This window comes from Marmota flaviventris, chromosome 9 (genome assembly GCF_047511675.1).
Source record: "Marmota flaviventris isolate mMarFla1 chromosome 9, mMarFla1.hap1, whole genome shotgun sequence".
NCBI classification, from domain to species: Eukaryota; Metazoa; Chordata; class Mammalia; order Rodentia; family Sciuridae; genus Marmota; species Marmota flaviventris.
The window spans coordinates 4,218,264-4,236,416 of NC_092506.1; the positions used below are offsets into that span (position 1 = coordinate 4,218,264).

An 18,153-nucleotide genomic window follows, 5' to 3' on the forward strand; every position below is an offset into this window, starting at 1 on the left:
ACACACAGGCAACACACTGGGGTTTGACCAATTTTATTTCTAGACTTTTCACGTTTGTTTGTGTCTCTGCTGGGAATGTGCCAGTTCCCTGTCTGTGCTGGGAAGCACCGTGTGTCCACCAGGCACAGACCCAGGCTGCTCACCACCAGACCCTCACAGGCTCTCGCATCACAGGACACACTGCTGTGCTCTGTGGACCTGCCACCAGCCTTTGGCCTTCGGGCAGTGTTCAAGACATCTGCCCCCACCCGCGACTATGGACACACCACCCACTTGAGAACCCTGCTCCGTTCAGGCACATGCCGCAGCCCGGATGGTCGCGGTAAGTGGAAACGGGGCTCTGGAGGGCGGGCGGGCGGCCAGTCCTGTACCGGCACCTGCCAGGCCCCCAGCACAGACCCACCCCGCTGGGGCACAAAGGGTACAGATCCTTTGGGTTTGGCAGCTTGCTAGGGGACCGGGCACACGGCACTGTGAGCTGGCTTGGTTGAGATTTGGAGTCTTTAATTTAGCATCATGCTGTAATCAACAAACAAGAACAAACAGAACACTAGCACATGGAACAGAGGAAACGCACCCGAAACTCGAACAATTCCAGAAGCGATTCCAATCATCCCGATGACGAGTCCTACGGCCCAGCACCACAGTGGCACGTAAGACAGACTGGTATCACAATAATAATAACAACATGCAATGTTCGTAACTACACGTCAAGAGCGGCACAGCTGGCGGAGCTATACCACAATGGCACGTCCAGACCGGCCGAGCCCAGCACTACAGGCGCAGGTCTCCTGGACGTGGCCCCGAGGGTCGGGGCCGTCTTGGGATCCGTCTGTGTGTCTGTCCACGAGGCAGACAGAGCCGACTGGTGGGTCTACACATGGCTAAGTGAAGCATGAGGTATCGTGAACAGGGACCTTTTTGGAATAGAGCAGTAATCACATCAAGTCAAAATTGATCACATAAAAAAAAAAAAAAAAACTACAAAAAAGGGCATCTGTAATACAATTTTCTATGAGAAAATTAAAACGAGCACATGGCAGTATATGACATCGTAAAACAAAAACTGATCCTCCCATAGCAGCAAAACAACGTGAAAGAGATACAGAGAAGCTGTGAACAGTTTCCGACTGCGGGAAGTCACCGGTAGCAGCGCAATAGGAAGTGGAGCCACGGCCTGTCCCTCCTGTGGGCACTGCCCGTCCCCTCGGGAGCCTCCCGCCACACTCCTCCCTCACGTGCTCTCTCCAGCCTCCGCCTCCGCCTCCACACTCTTGCCACCTCCCCTCAACACGTCCTCAATGCAAAGGTACAGGGCCAGGATGGGCAGGGATGAGAAGGTCCTGGACCCCTCTCCTCTCCAGCACCCTTGCGTCCCTGTGCCTTGGGTGCCTCTAGAGCAGACCACTTTGGGAACCGCCCCACAGGCCGAGTCCAGGTCTGGGCGGTCTCTCTTGAGATCTTCCCTCACCTACCAAAGGCCCCATCTTTTCACCTGCAGCTCAAAGGCAGAAAGGGTTGAGCGTTGAAATCAAGGGAGACTGCATCACGTTATAAATCATACTGGCCTTACGAGCATCCTCTGCAATAAATATTCTTTTTAGCCTTAACTATAAATTATATATTTTAGTGTTTAAAAACCTTCCGCTGTGAAATACCTAAAAGTAACCCTTACACTACTTGTTCTCTAGGTGAACCTTTGAGGTCCCTACTTTCAAACACCAGTTGGCACCAAAGGATTCCCGCGAACTTCGACCTCTCTACAGGACAGGAAGGGGCCTACATCCTGGCACTGTGACACGGACCTTTTTCTTCTTGACTGGTACAAAACCCTCAGGAACACCCTCTCGCTGACACCACGGGGTCACACCCTTGCGGTCCTGTGCACGCAGGAACGTGAATATTCCCCGCCATTCCACTGGGAAACCGCCCCGCACGTGACAGCGAAGTTGCCTCTAACTGCTGGACCAAAGTGCTTTGACATGGAACGGTTTAGAATATCAAGAAAGAAAACACAAAACCCCAAAATGATAAGAAGAAAGTAGCTGTGGATTGAACCTGATGTGAACAGGCGGCAGGACCCACGGGCGAGAACCCAGCATCTCACGAGCAGGTAACTACAAAAATAGGAAGATTATAAAAATAGAATCTATCATGTCGCTCTTTGCTTCCCTCCACAGCAGCACGTGGTGGTGGACAGCTGGCCTTTCCCGAGCTCCCTGGCTGGCACCTGCAGACTGGTGCCCAGGTGGGGGTCCCCAGGCACAAGAGCCCGGGCCGCGCCCCACACCATGCCGACCCATCAGCAAGCTGCAGAGGTCACACGCCTACCTACCTAGGAGATAAACACACAAACGAGTGACTACGTGACAAGCAAGCGGGGCACAGAGCTAGGGCCGTGCGAAGCCGTGCCTCTCAGGGGAGCGGGGACACACTTCCTACCTAACCCTCTTCTACTTTAAAATGGTTTTTCAAATTTTTCTTTTTTTTAAGAAGTTTTTATGCTTTTTTCTTTTCTGAACACACACAAAGAATCCGACCTAGCCCTCGGGGACCCTCGTGCGTGTTAATGCTATCCTTACAAGAGACACGAGCGCACTCACATACAGCTACTTGATTACGGAGTAAAATCCTCTATTTTGTAGCACAACGCCCCTCCCCCCACTCAAGGTCATGCAAATTCTATCTTTTCTTTCTTTTTTAAAGACAGTTTTCAGGATTTTTTTTTCCTTTTCTTTTGCTTAAGTCAGAGACGGAAGGGAGAAAGAGGAAAGGAGAAGGAGACTTTCCCTTCTGTTAGCAAAATGTCCCCGAAAAGAGGGACTTTGCCTGGAGCACTGCGGGCGGCCCCTCCCAGGCTGCGGGGCTGCGGCCGCTGCTGGGTGCTCCGTGGTGCCGCCGGCGGGGCGCCTCAGACGTCCACGTCCCGCACATCGGTGGGCGTGCAGGCCAGGTCGGCCCCCGCCGCCTCCTCCACCTCCTCCTCGGAGGCCTTGGGGTCCAGGTTTTGCTGGGCCTGGCGCAGGCTGGACTCCAGCAGGGCTTCGATCTGCTCCTGGCAGGCGCGGAGGCAGTCCTGGGAGACGGTGGGAGGGAGGGTCCTAAGGAGGAGGCCCACACAGGACCTCAGCCCCAACGCCAGCCCAGGAACTAGTCACAGGTGCCACCTCTGGTCCCCGGCAACCCCTGGCCTGCTGACCTCACCCGGGAATAAATGCTTCCGCTTCTGCCTCTGCCACGAGACCGTGGCCGTCTTGTGGGAACGAACACACACCAGGTGTCCTCTGCCTAGCCCACCTCCCAGCAGACACCGGCTTCTTGGAATCCTCCAGAACCCTCACCCCCAGAGGCCCTCCCGGCCTCCAGAGGAGGCGTCTCCCAGCAGCGCCCTTTAGCTGTGCTTGGTGCTGGGTGGCTTCTGAGTGAAGGAGCTGGCTGCAGTGTCAGGCTGTGTGTCCCCAGTGCTGGGGGCTTCTGAGACCCAGCAATCTCTAGCCTAGGAAAGTCCTTCCCACAAGGAACAGGGCCCAGGGGTCACTTGGTGCAGCCTGACATCTCAAGCAGGGTGGCACTGCCAACCGCCCCAGGCCAGCAGGGCTTGAGGGCCCCAGGGCCAAGTGCAGGGCTTGTGCCCCCCCCCCCCCAACCGTTAGCCGCTCATCACGGTGGACAGGGCGGCAGGGTGTGGTGCAGTCCCATCTTACAGATGGGAACACCAAGTCCACAGGCCTGGGGCGGGAGCCCTGGCTGCACCCGCCAGCCTCCAGGCACCTTCTCAGGAGCCCCTGGCGCCCTGGGAGCCCCGTGTTGGAGAGGGCAACTGAGAGGTGCAAGAGTGGTCCCCGGGCTGCCACACCCCACCCTGGCTGTGCTCCCTCCCAGCAGCCCCACGCTGAGGTCAGAGTGGGGCTGGACTAGGCCTTCTGGGCACTTTCTGCCTTGTCCCTGTCCCCGCACTGTCCTGCCAGGCCTCCCCAGTGGATGGTGCCCTTTACTGGTGGCCAGAAGCCCCAGGCAGGGCTGTCTGCTCCCTGGTCAAGGGGCACATGGACATTTCTGGAACACACCCTCTGCCACACTGGAGTCCTTTGTGGACTTGTCTGCCAAAGGTGGCTGCCCCCAGGAGGCCCGTGGTCTGGCAGAGGACTTGGGGAAGGCGGTTTGGGCCCAGGCCCCAGGAGGAGAGGAAGAGCCCGTGTGGGAGTGAAGCCCAGCTCGCCAGGGAGGAGTCCAGGGCCTTGCTGCCTGGGGCGCTTTCTGAGTCCCGCTCAGTATGTCTGGCTGGGAAAGCCGACAGTCATTTCAGCCTCAACTGCTCTTCTGGTGCGCGTCATTAACATCTGATTAAAATAGTCTCTATTCACACGAGGGCAGCTGCGGCCCTTCCTGCACCGGCCAGGAGGCACCCACTGTCGGCCAGCGATGTACCCGGGAAGCCCTCCCCGAGCGGCCGCCGGGTGAGCAGCCTCACCCACGTGTTGGGGGTGGAACCAGGGCCCCTCGTGCTGGACAGGCACCCTGCCCAGAGCTGGCCCGGCCCAGCACTTTGTTTCTGTGGAGAGATTTCCTCTCCAGCTCTGTCCTCGCAGCTGGGGGACACTGCTGCTCCCGGCAGCGGCCAGGAGAGGACGACGCTCACCCCAAGCAGGTGAGGCCAGGCGGTGGGTGGGAGGGAGGTGTCTCACCCTCTCAGGGGTCATGCATAGGCTGGGCTGCCAGCTGTCCAGCAGGAACCCCGGGCTGGGGACAAGCAGGCAGAGTGTCTGGCTGGGACCCCCAGGAGCCCTCTAGACGCTCCCCAGCCAAGGGCAGCCTCGGCAAGCCCACCTGGACCAAGCCAGGGTTACGGCCCAGGGCCACTCCCTCAAGCACACCGGGCAGAGCTGACCCCCAGCCTCGCCGGTCTAATTCACCTGGGCCAGGGGCCGGGGCTTCACAAGAGCCCTTTAAGGCGCTGCTTACTGGCCACGCACACTGTGGTCCAGACACAGCCTGGTGGCGGCTGCCCCAGCCCCATGACCACACAGTTCATCACCAGGTGTGCGGAGCCTGCCTGCTGGTGGCTGTTTCTTCTCCTGCTTAATCCTGGAACTCCTAGTGGGGTGACAGCAGCCTGTGAGGACCCTCTGTCTAGTTGACAAGCCTCAGGCCCCCTGGGAGGGATGGGAGAAGCTGGCACTGTCAGCTGTGACCATCACAGTCCCTTAGACACAAATAAGTCCTGAGATCAGGGAGCGGTTGGGGGCCCAGGTCCTGCTCAGCACCCTAGACGGTCCTGAGCTGAGCAGGCCCCAGCCTGGTCGTTCCCCGGGTCGCCCTAGCACCTCCCCGGCTTTAGACATCTCTCGCTCCCATCACTCACCGGGTCACACTTGATCACTCTGGAGAGGAAGTGGGTCAGGCGATAGCAGGACAGGAAGGTGTTGGGGCTGCCCAGGTGGAGGCCCTGCACTGCGGCCACCACGCTCCCAGCTGCCACCATGGAGGGTGGGTTAGAAATGAACTTCACGTCTGCAGGAAAGCGGGAGAAGGGGCTGTGAGTGGGGATATGGCAGGACCGCCCAATTCAGGCATGCTGGCCCTATGTTCAGGTCTTCCCAGCCTTCCACAATGCTGGGCGCCCGGACAGCAGGAGTCGCCGGGGGATAGCCACCAACGCCAGCATGCATGCCCTCAGAATCTGCTGCTACCTAGGAGCAGGGACTCCAGAGAGTTGGTCCATTCCAGAAGGCCACCGCAAAGCTACAGAGTGTGGACAGCCAGCCGCTTCCAAGTCCCTCAGCGACTGAACCCTGGTCAGCACCCAGCAGGGAGGGTGTGATGGGGCAGTCATGTTCCAGCTGCCCCAGGAGGGCCTGGCCTGGCGCTCAGCAAAGGAAGGAACCCTCTGGCCACCCACCTCGGCAAGGCCCACTCCTGCCCTCTGCTGTCAGCCCTGGTCAGCCACGGGACAGCTTTCTGCGCCTCCTCCCACACCTGACCATTTCCCCGCCTCCTGATCTCCAAAGTTGGGAGGCACACGGTTCATATCGTGCTTGCCACACGAGATGCCCCAACCAGGCAAGCGGGCAGCTGTGGCCAGCCAAGCAGAGCTTCCCAGGCAGCGTCACTGGGCCACAGCATGCCCATGGCCCAGCCTCCTGAGGCCGAGTCCCGCCCCTTCCCTCCCTGGGTCCTAGGGACCCCACACTCCTGTGCCCCTGCTGGTGGGAGGTAAGCCCCAGTGCTGAGCCGGGTGGCCCATCTCACCTCCCCGAGTCACAGCAGGACGTCCCCTCAGGACGACACTTGGAGGTCCCCCCAGACCACTGCAGTCATGGGCACCCGCTTCTTTCTTTCCCGCCCGCCCCCATTCCAGAGCAGCCCGAGGGCCTGAGGGCCACCTTCTTGTTCTACTCCATGAGGACTTTCTGGTGGGGATGGTCACCAACTTCACCTAGGAACCTGGGCCCTGGGCCAGGCCTGGACGAGGGAAGGGACAGTGTGCATCTTGTCCACTCCCAAAGCCTCATCTCGTGCCACTGAGCGCCTGGGAACAGGGGTCTCAAGTGAGCTGAACAGCAGCCGGCTGGCCCCAGGGGAGGCCCCACCAGCTGGGGTGCCACCGCCACCTGAGGCAGACCCCGCTCCTGGGTGGCGTCATAGACTAGAAATCTGCCTCTCCCCTGCAACGGAGCCCTCGGCCAGGCTGGGCAGCGGGGCCCGGAGCAGAGACCGCTTCACCGAGGCAAATCAGGGGACACAGCAAAGCTGCCCCTGAGGGACAGCGGAGAGGTCCAGGCTGGGGGACGGGGGAGGGGCGACCTCCAAGGCCACAGTGAGCACAAAGCCCGTGCCCCACCCCCAGGTGGAGGGGCAGAGGGGTGGCCAGGCAGGCCAGCAAGGGACAGCCAGAATTAAACCCAAAGCTCCGACATTTACTTCCATGGCGGTCTGATGGGTGACGGCACACACGGTCGCGGGAGCTGGGGCAGGGCTGGCCCCTGCCAAGACCCCCGTCACTCAATCATGTGCTCATGGAAAACGTGCTGGTCCCGCCTTCACCAAGCTGTGTGCAAACAGGCAGCGCCAGGGCCCGCGAGGAAAGGCACGCCTGCGATCCCAGTCACTCAGGAGGCTGAGGCCCACCACAGAGGCCACCCAGAGGGGACGCCCTGGCCACGGGCAGGTGCAAAGCTGAAGTGGGGGGCTCCTGAGGAGCCCCATGTCAAAGGCCCTGGAGCAGCCAGGAGACCTGGCCATAGCCTGGGTGCTCTGCACTCCCTGCCAGCATGGGGCCTGCAGGGGAGGCCCAGCAAGGGAGGCTGAGGGAGGCCAGGCCCGTCCAGCAGCATCTCCAGGAAACTGCAGCGTCTCCCCAGCCACTTCAGATCCATAAAAGGCTGCCCGGAGCTCCAGAGCCGCTCTGCAGAGGAACTCCAGCCAGAGGAGGCCTCCCTGCTGCCCCAGGGCCAGCCCCAACAGGCTGGTCACACTCTCAGAACCCACCCCCCGCCTGGCTCGAGAGGACCCGGAGGGACATGTGCCCTCAGCAGGGCAGGACAGTGGAGGCCAAGCAGCCCCTGTACCAGCAGTTCCAGAGGACCAGGCAGCAGGGCTCTGCTCCTCCGGGTAGGTGGGAGAAGACATCAACTGCCCCCTTTGATACCACCTTGCCAGTGGCCCTCAAGTGACCCAGGGCGAGCTCCAAACAGAAGTAGCACCTGAGGCCTAACCAGGGCCACAGCCAAGCTGGGGAGGAGCTGGGTCCCCCATCAGGGGTCCAAAAATCCGGGGGGGGGGGTGCAGCGTCAGTGGCAGTGCTGGGGGCAAGAGGCAGCCCGGTTCATCTGTGTGTCTGTCCATGCTGGGTTGGGACAGGCTTCCCATCTAGGGTATAGGGCCAGGAGGAGGAGGGCGGGCGCCCAAGCCCAGGCTGCTCCAAAGGCCCTCCCAGGACTCAACTGAGTAGAGCTGGCCCGAGGCGCCCCTAGCGGGGCCTCAGGCGCCCAGGCTCCTCCACTGGCCGCCCCCGCACCGGGGCTGCTGCTGGCCGCCTGGAGCACGTGGTGCAGGCACTGCCGGCTGCTCTCCCTGCCCCTGCAGGCGCCCCTGGCAGGTGGCCCAGCCTGGGAGAGGCCAGGAGGAGGCCCCTGCAGCCCAGGCTCCTTGAGGACACAGGGCGGGCTAGAGGTGGGTAGCGGCAGGCAGCCCAGCGGCCAAGGTAAACCCCTTTTAGCACGGCGTGGCCACAGGGTGCCTAGCTCAGGGAGGAGAGGGGGCAGCAGCCCAGCAGAGGAAGGCTAGACTGTCCCGTCTCCGGTGCACTGCAGGGTGGCCGTGAAGGGGACAGGGCATGCTTCCACCACCACCTGGCCCCTGACCTCTTCCTAGACAGGAGACCCCCCAGAGAGCAAGCCACTGGCCAGGGTAACTTAAGGAAGCCCACGGCTCCCTACCTGTGGCACAGAGGGCGACAAAGGTCTGCGCATGCTTGCGGATGATCTGTTTGTTCTCCTCGGCCTCTGGCATTTTGGAGAGAAAGTGTTCGATGAAATCGTGGGGGGTCATGGCAGCCAGGTTCCACTTGAGCTTGTTCACCAGGAGCAGCTCCATTTGCTGCGGATAATAGGGGACAGGCATCAGGACAGGCAAGTTACTCCCTGGGGGCCCCGCAGCCCTAGCCACTGGCCTTACATTCTGTTTGCAGACTTGGGGTGGGGCAGGAAGGTTGCGAATGTTCGAGGTGCAGAGAGCAGGGCAACGTGTGACCCCAGACCAAAACAGAAAAGGTGAGAGTAAAAAGGCTCCATCCCACACTGAGAAGGAGACTGCTGGGGACAAAAAGACCTCCCACCGCCTGGAACCCAGAACTTGTAATCGGCAGTGCAGGCCGCGAGCCGCTAGAGGGCGCGCGCCGCCCACGTTTCGGCACCTTAGGACGCAAATGTGGTGGGAGTCGGGACTCTGGGTGCCCCGCAGGGGTGGAGGCGGAGGGGTTCAGTGTGCAACAACAGAGGCCCCGCAGTGTGGACGTTCCCTGGTGGCGCGGGAGACCTGTCCGAGGTGGGTTCGGACTCCTGCCACCTGCACTCCCGCCTCCCCACCGCCAGCGCGGGGTACCGCGGTTAACTGGGCGACAGTGCGATGGGGTCCGCGGTTACCAGCAGCTCGTCGGGTCGGATGGAGTTGTCAGTGTAGATGCACAACTTCTCGGCCGTCAGGGGGATGGTCTCCTTCATCTTGGAGGCCACGAACATGCAGGTGGCCCCCAGCAGCTGCAGGCGGCTCTTCTTCAGGGGCTCCAGCGACAGGAAGCGGTCCAGGTAGTTCATGGCCAGAGGGAAGACCTCCTCCTCGCACTTCTGCTCCTCGCAGACCTGCAGGGGAACCTGGACGTGATCGCCAATGCCGGGCCCCCGCAGTGCGACCCCGCGCCTCTATCCGGCCCGCGTGGGAGGGCGCAGAGGGTAGAGCGGGGAGTGGCATACGCTTCGCGCGATGCGCTCCCTGCCGCGTGTCCCCAGTGCCCACCCAACACGAAACTGAAAGTCCGCGCGAGGCAGGCGGGGCGGGTACCGTGGGTTGGCGACGAGGGACCCCGGCCCCTCCCGGGAGCCACGGGACTACGATAGGGGACACCAGGGCGCAGAGGGGCCACGGCTGCCCCGTGCTGGGCGCCGCGCTCGCCGCCCTGCGAGACACAAAGGTGGCGTCTCAGGCCGCCGCGCAGCATTTCCCCAGACGTCATCTTTTCAAAAAATATTTAAAAATATTTAAAAAATAACTAGGTGCCTAAAAACCCCCTGAAAACGCTCCTCGGGCGGCCCCTGGCACACGCTGGGGGTCGGGAGCTGGTTGCGGGCTCCGGGGAGAGCTCCAGGAATTCAAACTCCGGGACCCCCCTGCCCCCGGCGCGGGCGCTGCTTCCCTCTCGCAAGGGCACCACGCTGCACTTTCAGAAATTATTTAAAAATACTTTCGGGCTCCTGAGGCGTTTGCTGAAGGCCTGAAAATGTGCCCTGGGCCCCCAGCTCGACCCAGAAAAGTCCCTTAAGCAGAGACTCACGCAGACGGGGGGTCAGTCCCGGGCGTCTCGGGAGCCACGCGACCTTTCAGCCCAGCATGCTCTCCAGCCCAGGCTGCCTGCGCGGGGCGTCTCGGGCCCGATCCGTGAACAAAGGGTCCCCTCCCGAGCCGGGTCCCCCCAAAATAGTCACTAAGCATTACCGCGCCCCTCCCGCTGACCGCGCGGCCCCTCACGCCTGTCCCTGCGCCCCGCCGGCCACTCCCCGCCCCCACTCTGCCCCCAATTATTAATAAACACGTTTGCTTTGCAATAAAAGAGCAAAGATGGCGCATAATACTGGCACGAGTGGCCCTTGCATACGTGTCCATGGATATTAATTTAAAAATCAAATCTATGCCCCCTCCCCCCGAGCCGGCGGCTCCGGGCAGCCACAGCCAGAGAGGCGCAGCGGCACTGGGGCGCAGGCGGGGGGCCACAAAGGGCGCCCCGCCTGCACCCTCGCAACCCACGGGGCACCCTGGCACCGGCTTCCTTCGAAGGCACCTCTTCCCGACCGTCCCCCACCAGGAAAGGGAATTTCTAATGCCCCAACCCCCACACCTTCCTTGTTCAAAAATACCCGCAATATCTTATTTATTTTGAAAAGACGGGTTCCTAGCAACACCCCGACAAACTTCAAAGTTGAAGGGGAAGAGAAGGGAGGGAGATGAGGGGGGAAATGTGGGTTTGAGCAACAAGTTGCAGGAAAGTGCTAAGAGAGCAGCGAGAAGCCCCGCACCTCCAGCATCCAGGTGGCCACGATCTTCCGCATGGACGGCAGGATCTCCTTCTGCACACACTTGAAGTAGGACACGGAGGGAGCGCAGGTCTCCTCCGCCTTGAGCATGGCCCTCAGCACTCGGTCGTTGAGGAGGTTGGTGTCTGGGTACGCGCGGCGGATGGACTCCACTTCGCAGCACAGGAGCTGGTGAGCCATGGCGGGAGCTCTGCCTGGATCGCTCGGGAAGGGCTGCGCGTCTGGGTTCGGTCCGCGCTCGGCGCTCGCTCCTGCTGCCCCACGCTCCCTCGCGCTCTTCTGCCCCTAGCCGAGCGCGCTGACTTTGCTGCTCACTGCTACTGCGCCGACAGCCCTCTGGAGGCTCCAGGACTTTGCAACTTCAACAAAACTCCCCTGTAGTCCGTGTGACGTTACTGTTGTTAAGCAGAGATCAAAGCCGGGCAGAGAATGGGACCGGGGGGGGGGGGGGACTGGGGGGGGAGGGACTGGGGCGGGCGCAGGGGGAGGGGGCGCGGGCGCAGCGCGCCGGGAGCAGCGAGGGGCAGAACCCAAAAGCCTGTCCCGCCGCGGAGTTGCCCCTGAAGTTCGGTTTTCATAGAAATGCAAATCGCCCCGCGGCGGCCTTTCTCCCCGCGGGGAAAGAGAGGTGCAGGGGGGCCGTCCTCCCCGAGTGGGTCACCCGGGATTGGGGGGTGGGAGTGGAGGTGGCTCTGTGAAGGAGTACAACTAAGAGAGCGAGCAGGCCACACGCAGCTGGGGACACCGCGTGGAAGGGGGGCTCTGGGGCGCAGCGACACTCTGTATCCGAGCCGGGAGAATGGGCGCATTTCCGAGAACGCCACGAGGGCACCCACGCGCGGAGAGAGGGCCAAGGAACCCCAGCCTCTACGTCTTCTTTCATTTTCATTAACACGTGTAAATTTCAGGAACCATCTAGCATGCGGGGACGGGGGCAGAGCACACAACGCCGGTGGCGGCTTCATCCCAGAGCACGGGGGTCGTTGCAAGTACCCAAGAGGGCAGCTCTGAGCATTAAAGACTTCAGCCTAGAACGCGCTCGCTCAAAAAATAAAATAAAATAAATGCCCGAAAATTCCAGTAACAAGATGGTGGCCAGCATTTCCTTCATCCTGTCCCCGTCTGGGGGATCTGTGGATTGTCTTGCCTACCTTGACCAGTCAGATCTTGCCTGGGTCCCCAGATACCTACCCCCCACAGTGCCTGCAATTTATCCGGGAGAAACACACCTTTGAATGGAAAGCTGAGAAATAGTGGTCTTTGTCCTAACTCATTTTTAATTAATAAAAAATATAATGCTTGGGAATATTAGTCTCCTCTGCCTGGGAAGAGACCACCGGAAGCTTCCCAACTGTTTTTGCCGGGTGTGGAAGTTCCTTTCCCTTTAGAATTTGCCTTAGGGCTGCATTTGTGAGCGCGAGGGGGCTGGCAATAGCTAGAACAATTAGAATTTAAAAGTTTAGAATGAGTGTAGGGATCTGATGATTTTCAACAAAATCTATACGTGTTCCAGGATGCAGGAAAGGGTCCCTAATATTCCCTGCAAATTTAGAGTTTTTATAAGTTCTGCCTCTTTTGGTACTTTCAAAAATTTAATAAAAGGACATCTTACACATTTTTTTTTAAGTTTTACAACATCTACCCCCACCCCCAAATTAAAACTGTTCATTTACTTCTGAATGTAGAATGAATCCGACCGCCGTATCCCCCGACAGTAAAAGGATCAAAAGAATACGGATGCAAAACCCCCTCTCCCTCGAAAGGGTGCCTAGTAAGAGGCGACCCCCACCCCCTTTCAGGGTCCGTTTCTCTCGCCACCCCTCCCCCGCCGAGAATTAGTGTTACTAATATTCCGGGTCCTAGAGGGCACTGACCCCTGCTCCAGCCCGGGAGGTGGTGGGTGGCCCGGGCAGGGCGCGCCATCCGTGTGTCCCCTCCCCGGGCGCCCACGCTCGCGCTTGGCGCCAGCACCGCGGAGCCTCGGAGCACCAGCCTGCGCACGAGGGCGGCCCCGCAGCTTTTTCATTCATAAAATCCGGACCGGGCGGCTGCCCGGGTGATTTATGGGGCCGCGCGCTATCACCGGCGGCGCCCGTCCCTGGGGGCGAGGGGTCCGAGCCCCGCGTGCGCTCTGGCGCGGCCAGGCCGGGACCAAGGCTCGCGGGCGAGGGGCATCGGGGCATAAAGGGGCTCGCCCACTCCGGCGACACGGGCTCCGGGTCCCGAAGGGAGCGTCCCCCACCGCGGGAAAGACGAGGAAACTGGAATTAGCATGAGCCAATGGGGGCGCCGTGTTGTTACTAGGCGGACCGGGCAGATCTCGACGAGGAACTTCGTTGATTTCCAGGCTCAGGGACAGGCGCAAAAGTGCAAGCCTCACCGGCGAGCGAAAACTGCCGTCCAGGAACCCGCGGGGGAGGCGCTGGAATTTGGGGCACGGCAGGGAGCGCCAGCAGCCCAGCCCCCTACACGGGGCACTCTGCTAGGCGAGCTTTGAGACCCGCGAGGGGTCCACCAGCTCCTGGTCCCTGAAGGCCATTACATCAAGAAGTGCAGAGGAAGCACTTTGATTTTGATTTTTTTTTTAAAGGAGAAAAACCAACTTTAAAAAACTTTTCTGTAGCAATTTAATTTGGCACTGTCTTTTTAAAACCCACCGCGAAGCAGGAACTACGAATTCTGGGCTCATTTAAAGTGCTCTGCGCTAATTTCTTGGTGACCATTTGGAGACAAAGGGCAAGTGACCCAGTCGGAAGGGAACCACGTTGGTTGGAAAGAAAACCCAAAAGTAACTTAAATCACCTTCCTGCTTTCCTCTCTGCCCCCCCCCCCCCCCCCGGTAGCCGAGGCCCGGAGGAGGGTCGCCGGGAGAGGGCGAATTCCGCCGCAGGCGCGTGTTTGCCACCGTCCCTGGCTGTGGGAACCTTCATTCAAGCGGGGGAAGGGAGCGCGCTCATTCAGGAACCCGCGCGGCCCAGACCCCAGGACGTTACGCGGCTGCGCGCCGCCGGGATGGGGGCTTTGGGGAGGGGTGTCCGCCCAGCGCGGAGCTTCCGCCGGGATAGAGCTCCCGCCCCCGCCCCTGGGGAGAGGCCGGGAGGTGAGCGGGCGCACCCAGGTGGGGTCACCTGGAGCCGCATACCTGGCGGCAACTTGAAAGGCCTTGGCTCCTGCCCTGCGAGTTTGCCATTGTTAAGCCCTTAAGTCTCCCAGGAAGACGCTTCCGAAGGCCTGCCCAGGTTCCGGGGGCGCTGGGGCTCCCCTTCCCCCACACTGCCTGCTTTGGGGGCGCGCAGGGCGGCCCACGTGTTGTGGCAGCTCCTCCGGGACTGGGAGGCGCTGCTCCTGGGTGCCCCAAAGCCGTGGGCGGGCGGGGGCCAACTCCAGCCTGGATGCCCACCCGGGACAGCCACGTGTGGGAACCCTGGGGACTGCATCCCCTCCGCCTCTGGCGCAGACTCGCATTTCCGCCCCTGATCAATTAATTTGAGCCGCACACAGACTGTCCCCAGCGCCCCGGCGCGGGCCCCGCAGGCTGCAGGGAGACACCCCTCCCCCTGCTGCGGGCCGCGGGCGAGGTGTGCGCGGTACAAAGCAAGCCCCTCGGGCAGGGTGGGCCTCGGCTCTAGTGGCAGCTGGGATCCCCGTTTGGGGGTGAACAAAGATTCCAACTGCTCGACCCCACCGCGTTCAATAGAAACCCCAAAGTCCCTAAGAGTCGCCTTCCGCGTCTGGCCCCGGGCCCGCCTCGGACCAGCAGTGGGGAGGGGGCGCGCAGATGGAGAAGAGAGTCACCGCCACCCCAGGCCAAAAAGTAAAAAAGTCTGTCGGGATGGGGTAATGGCCTCTGAGGCCACGTCCGGGCCTGGCTTCTCGTGGTCAAGCAGGGCCGCCGCCCACCCGAAGCTCAGCAGACTCTCGCACCAAACGAAGGTGCGGGCCGCCGCTGCGGGGCTTCCGGGGGGCGTCCTGGGCGCTCCCACCCGCCCCTCCCGGAAGACGGTCTGCGCGGAGGCCCGGCCTCGGCGCCTCTGCCTGCTGGCGCGAAGCCCGGGGGCGGGGGGGGTCTCGGTCCTTCCGCAGACCTGGGGGTGGGAGGAGGGCGCGGGGTTTTTGTGCGGAGCCTGCGAATTCTGGGTCTCCGCACACCGGCCGAGGAAGGAACGGGAGGGGAAACGGTCCCCAGGTTTGGGAACGAGGTCGCCTGCCCAGCGCCCGCCCCCTGCCCGAGATCCCTCGGGCCCCTCCACGTGGGCTGACGGCGGAGGCGCGTTCAGACCCCAGGCCGAGTCCGGGGCCGCGGGCCGCGCTGGGCCAGGCTCCCCGCTGGGGTGTTGGTGCGGGGCTCTTTCGCCGGGGGAGGGGAGGAGGCGCGAGCGCGAGCGCGCTGTGGGACCCGCGGTCGAGCGCCGCGCGAGGCCGCGCCGTGCATTCCGCGCATTCCCGCCGGGCCTGGGTTCCGCCGCCACGTGGTGGCCCTGCGCTCCGCGCTTACCGTAAAGCCTGGAGACGGTGCGCACCTCGGTTCCCCAGCGTGAGAGGAGGACCGCCCCTGTACCCACCTGGCTGCGCCGTCCCGCCCCAGTGCAGAACCCGCGCAGGCTCGGGCGTGTAGTAGGGATCGCTGGTTCAGGTAACTAGAAGAGCTGAACTGCCGTGAAGTCCAGCAGGAAGGAGGGTGGCCAGCGCCCCTCCCGCCCCCCCCCCCCGTGTGTGCAATGGTGGGGGGCTGCCCAACTCTGAAACCCCACAGAGAACCGAACAGGGAACCATCATGCCTGGCCAGCAGCCTTAGAGGCTGGAAAGGAGTCGCAGCCTTCCGGTTGGTCTTCTTCCTTTTCCCTGAGTATTCACAATCAGTGGTTCGGTGCAAGGGGAAGGGGGTCTGGGACGTGCTTAGCAAACAGTCCATAACGTGGTTATAACTGCTTTTAAAAAAATAGAGTCTGAAGGGCCTCTTTTCTGAGGGTCAGTTTAGTCAAGATTCGGCGCCCCCAGGAGTCCTGAGCTGTTACCTGGAACAAGATTGTTGTCTGCCTCGGGGAAACTCTGGGGTAGTGGGGCCACCAGGGTCCTCCCTGGGTTGTGACACCCCCTGCAAGCTTGGATGGGTCTGGAGGAATTTTGAGAACCCTCCTGGGCCCTCTCTCCAAATCCATGCTTGAACAGAGGGCTCCCTCATACTCACAGGAGCCAGGAACGGGCCTCTATCCCTGAGGGCCTCCAGTGTCCCCAGTCTAAGGGAGGCACAGCAGGCCCGTCTCTTGGGGGGGTTCCACCCAGCTCCATGTCCTCTCCCAGGGGGTTGACCAAGGGTCCACTGTTTTTATGCAGTTGACGGTGAAACTGAGGCACAGAGGAGCCAGGTACCCTGTCCAGGCTGGCAATGACGGTGGCCGGTCGGAGCCCACAGTCCTGAGCAGGAAGCCACAGTCCTCCACGTCATGGGTCCTGTCGGAGCAGATCAGGCTCCTCAGAGACGCTCGGGGGGGTAACTTGGGCTTGCAAGAATCCTGCCAAGCCGAGCCACTTCTTTTGCAGGATGTCAGGAAGTTGGCGACCATATGTAGGAAACAGAACAAGAGTGTCACCCAGGCCCCCACCTGCCAGGGGCTGAGAGGCAAGTGTCCATCCCACCTTGAAGTGGATGGGGGCTTTCCCTGGCGAGGCCACAGGGAGGGGGATCAAGGTAGCATGCAGGAGGCTGGGCAGAGCCACTGGCCGGGCCTCATTCATGCCTGTGTTCTCATGCAGAGCCAAGGCCCGGTGCTGTGTGGAATTAATTAAAGGTTTCAATTTATATTCAGACAGAGAATTTTTCAGATGACTTTATGCTGAATCAGCTGGCTTCTCTGCGGCCTCCGGAGCCGTTCACGCCCGTGAGACTCAAACTACAGAGAAACTGAGGTTGAAATAAGCCCCCCCCATAAACCGCCCTCGGGCTTCCTCCTCGACTCTCCCTCTGCTTGCCCTGCGAAAGGGGGACCGGATTTGATTTTAAAAAGACAGACAGACGGGCACCAATGAGGGCCCAGAAGTCAGCGCAGGGGTGAGGGGCAGAGGTCCGAGGGAGCCTTCTGCTGGGCCATTGGTGGGATCTCTGCCCAGGGCAGTCACCCCATTGCCCAGCCATTCTGCTCGGGCAAAGGGGGACAGTCACAAGTGAAGTGGGCCATAGGTGGGGTGGGGGGGTGGGGGGGCAAAGAGCCGCCTGGCCCAGCCAGCTGACGGCTCATGTCAGCCAGGGCTGGGACCCCTCCCTCCAGGCGCCTCGCCCTCTGTGTCCCTACAGCAAGGCGGGGAGTCGCCGTCGGACCCCTGGGAGTGAGGCTGCTGGACCCACCAGCCTGGTGGGGGCCCCTGTCCCCCGATTGATTCCCTGCTCCACCTTCATTGCCCCTTTGGACTCCGGCCACCTGCTAGCCCACAGACAGAGCTGGATGGCCGTCCAGGAGGCCTTGAGGCAGGACGGCCTGCCGTCTGTCTGTCAGCTCCGGGGGACAGGGCCCTGTCTGTTCTGTGCTTGGCTCTCAGGAGCCCCTCAGCAGAACGAGATGTCATTGCGTCCCACCTGCAGGCAGCGGGGGTGCGGGTGGAGATCTGACTGAGGCCTGTCAGGAGGAGACCTGGGTCCGCGGGCCTGTCCTGTGGGCATGTCCAGCAGGTGTCAGGACACAGAGCTGAGCGCCCCAAGGAGACTGGGACCTGAAGTGCGTCCCTGTGGTGTCTCCCTTAGCACGTGGCCTGAGGGGGACTCGCCCACACCACAGAGGAGCCGGGTGGGGGTGACCCCAGGTTGTCCTTCTTGGTCACAGGACGGGGGGGAGTGTCCTGTGTCTGCTGTAGCAATGCCCAAGGCGGGGGCTGAAGATGGCAGACGTCTCTTCTCCTGGTTGCGGAGCAGATTCCAAAGGGGGCTCAGCTGGGCCTCTCCCTCCGGGGTCCAGGAAGGCAGGCTCCAGCCTCTGCTGGCCCCAGTGTCCCTTCCTGTGGCGGCCTCATCCAGGCTCTGCCTCCATCGTCACTGTGGCTCCTCTTCAGTCTCTCAGAGGGACATGAGGTCACCATCGCGGGCTGGGGTCCACCCTCAACCCCACAGCTGGAGAAAGGGATGCGCTTCGTCACAGCCAGGAACGGGCCACCAGATCCTGTACGTGCCGAGGCCTTGCTCCGTGTCCCCCCAGTTAGGGCTTCGTGGCAGGGGACAGGGTCCCGGACACACTGAGGTCTGCCTGTCCTCCAGGGGCTTCTGTTGGGGCCTGAGAGACGCGATTGGCAAGGCTTCTGCAGAAGAAAGCTCGTGACAAGGTGACCTGTGCCAGTCCTCTCTGCTGCCTCCCAGGGGCAG

General features: G+C 61.6%; 1 protein-coding gene across 1 annotated transcript; it reads right to left on the reverse strand.

The window, feature by feature from the left end:
- Positions 1–487: 487 nt before the first annotated feature.
- On the reverse strand, positions 488–11,195 carry Ccnd1 (cyclin D1). Its single transcript, XM_027944728.2, has 5 exons — positions 10,788–11,195; positions 9,144–9,359; positions 8,439–8,598; positions 5,363–5,511; positions 488–3,076 (listed from the first exon to the last, which is right to left on the reverse strand). The coding sequence occupies exons 1-5, from the start codon at positions 10,983–10,985 to the stop codon at positions 2,912–2,914; spliced, it is 888 nt and encodes a 295-aa protein (XP_027800529.1). The 5' UTR covers positions 10,986–11,195; the 3' UTR covers positions 488–2,911.
- Positions 11,196–18,153: the final 6,958 nt, after the last annotated feature.

Coding starts and splice junctions, on each gene's coding strand:
- Ccnd1 (XM_027944728.2), bottom strand. CDS start 10,985: ATGGCTCACCAGCTCCTGTGCTGCGAAGTGGAGTCCATCCGCCGCGCG. Junction 8,599..9,143: donor TCCGACCCGACGAGCTGCTG/GTAACCGCGGAC, acceptor TATTATCCGCAG/CAAATGGAGCTGCTCCTGGT. Junction 3,077..5,362: donor GAGTGATCAAGTGTGACCCG/GTGAGTGATGGG, acceptor ACCGTCTCCCAG/GACTGCCTCCGCGCCTGCCA.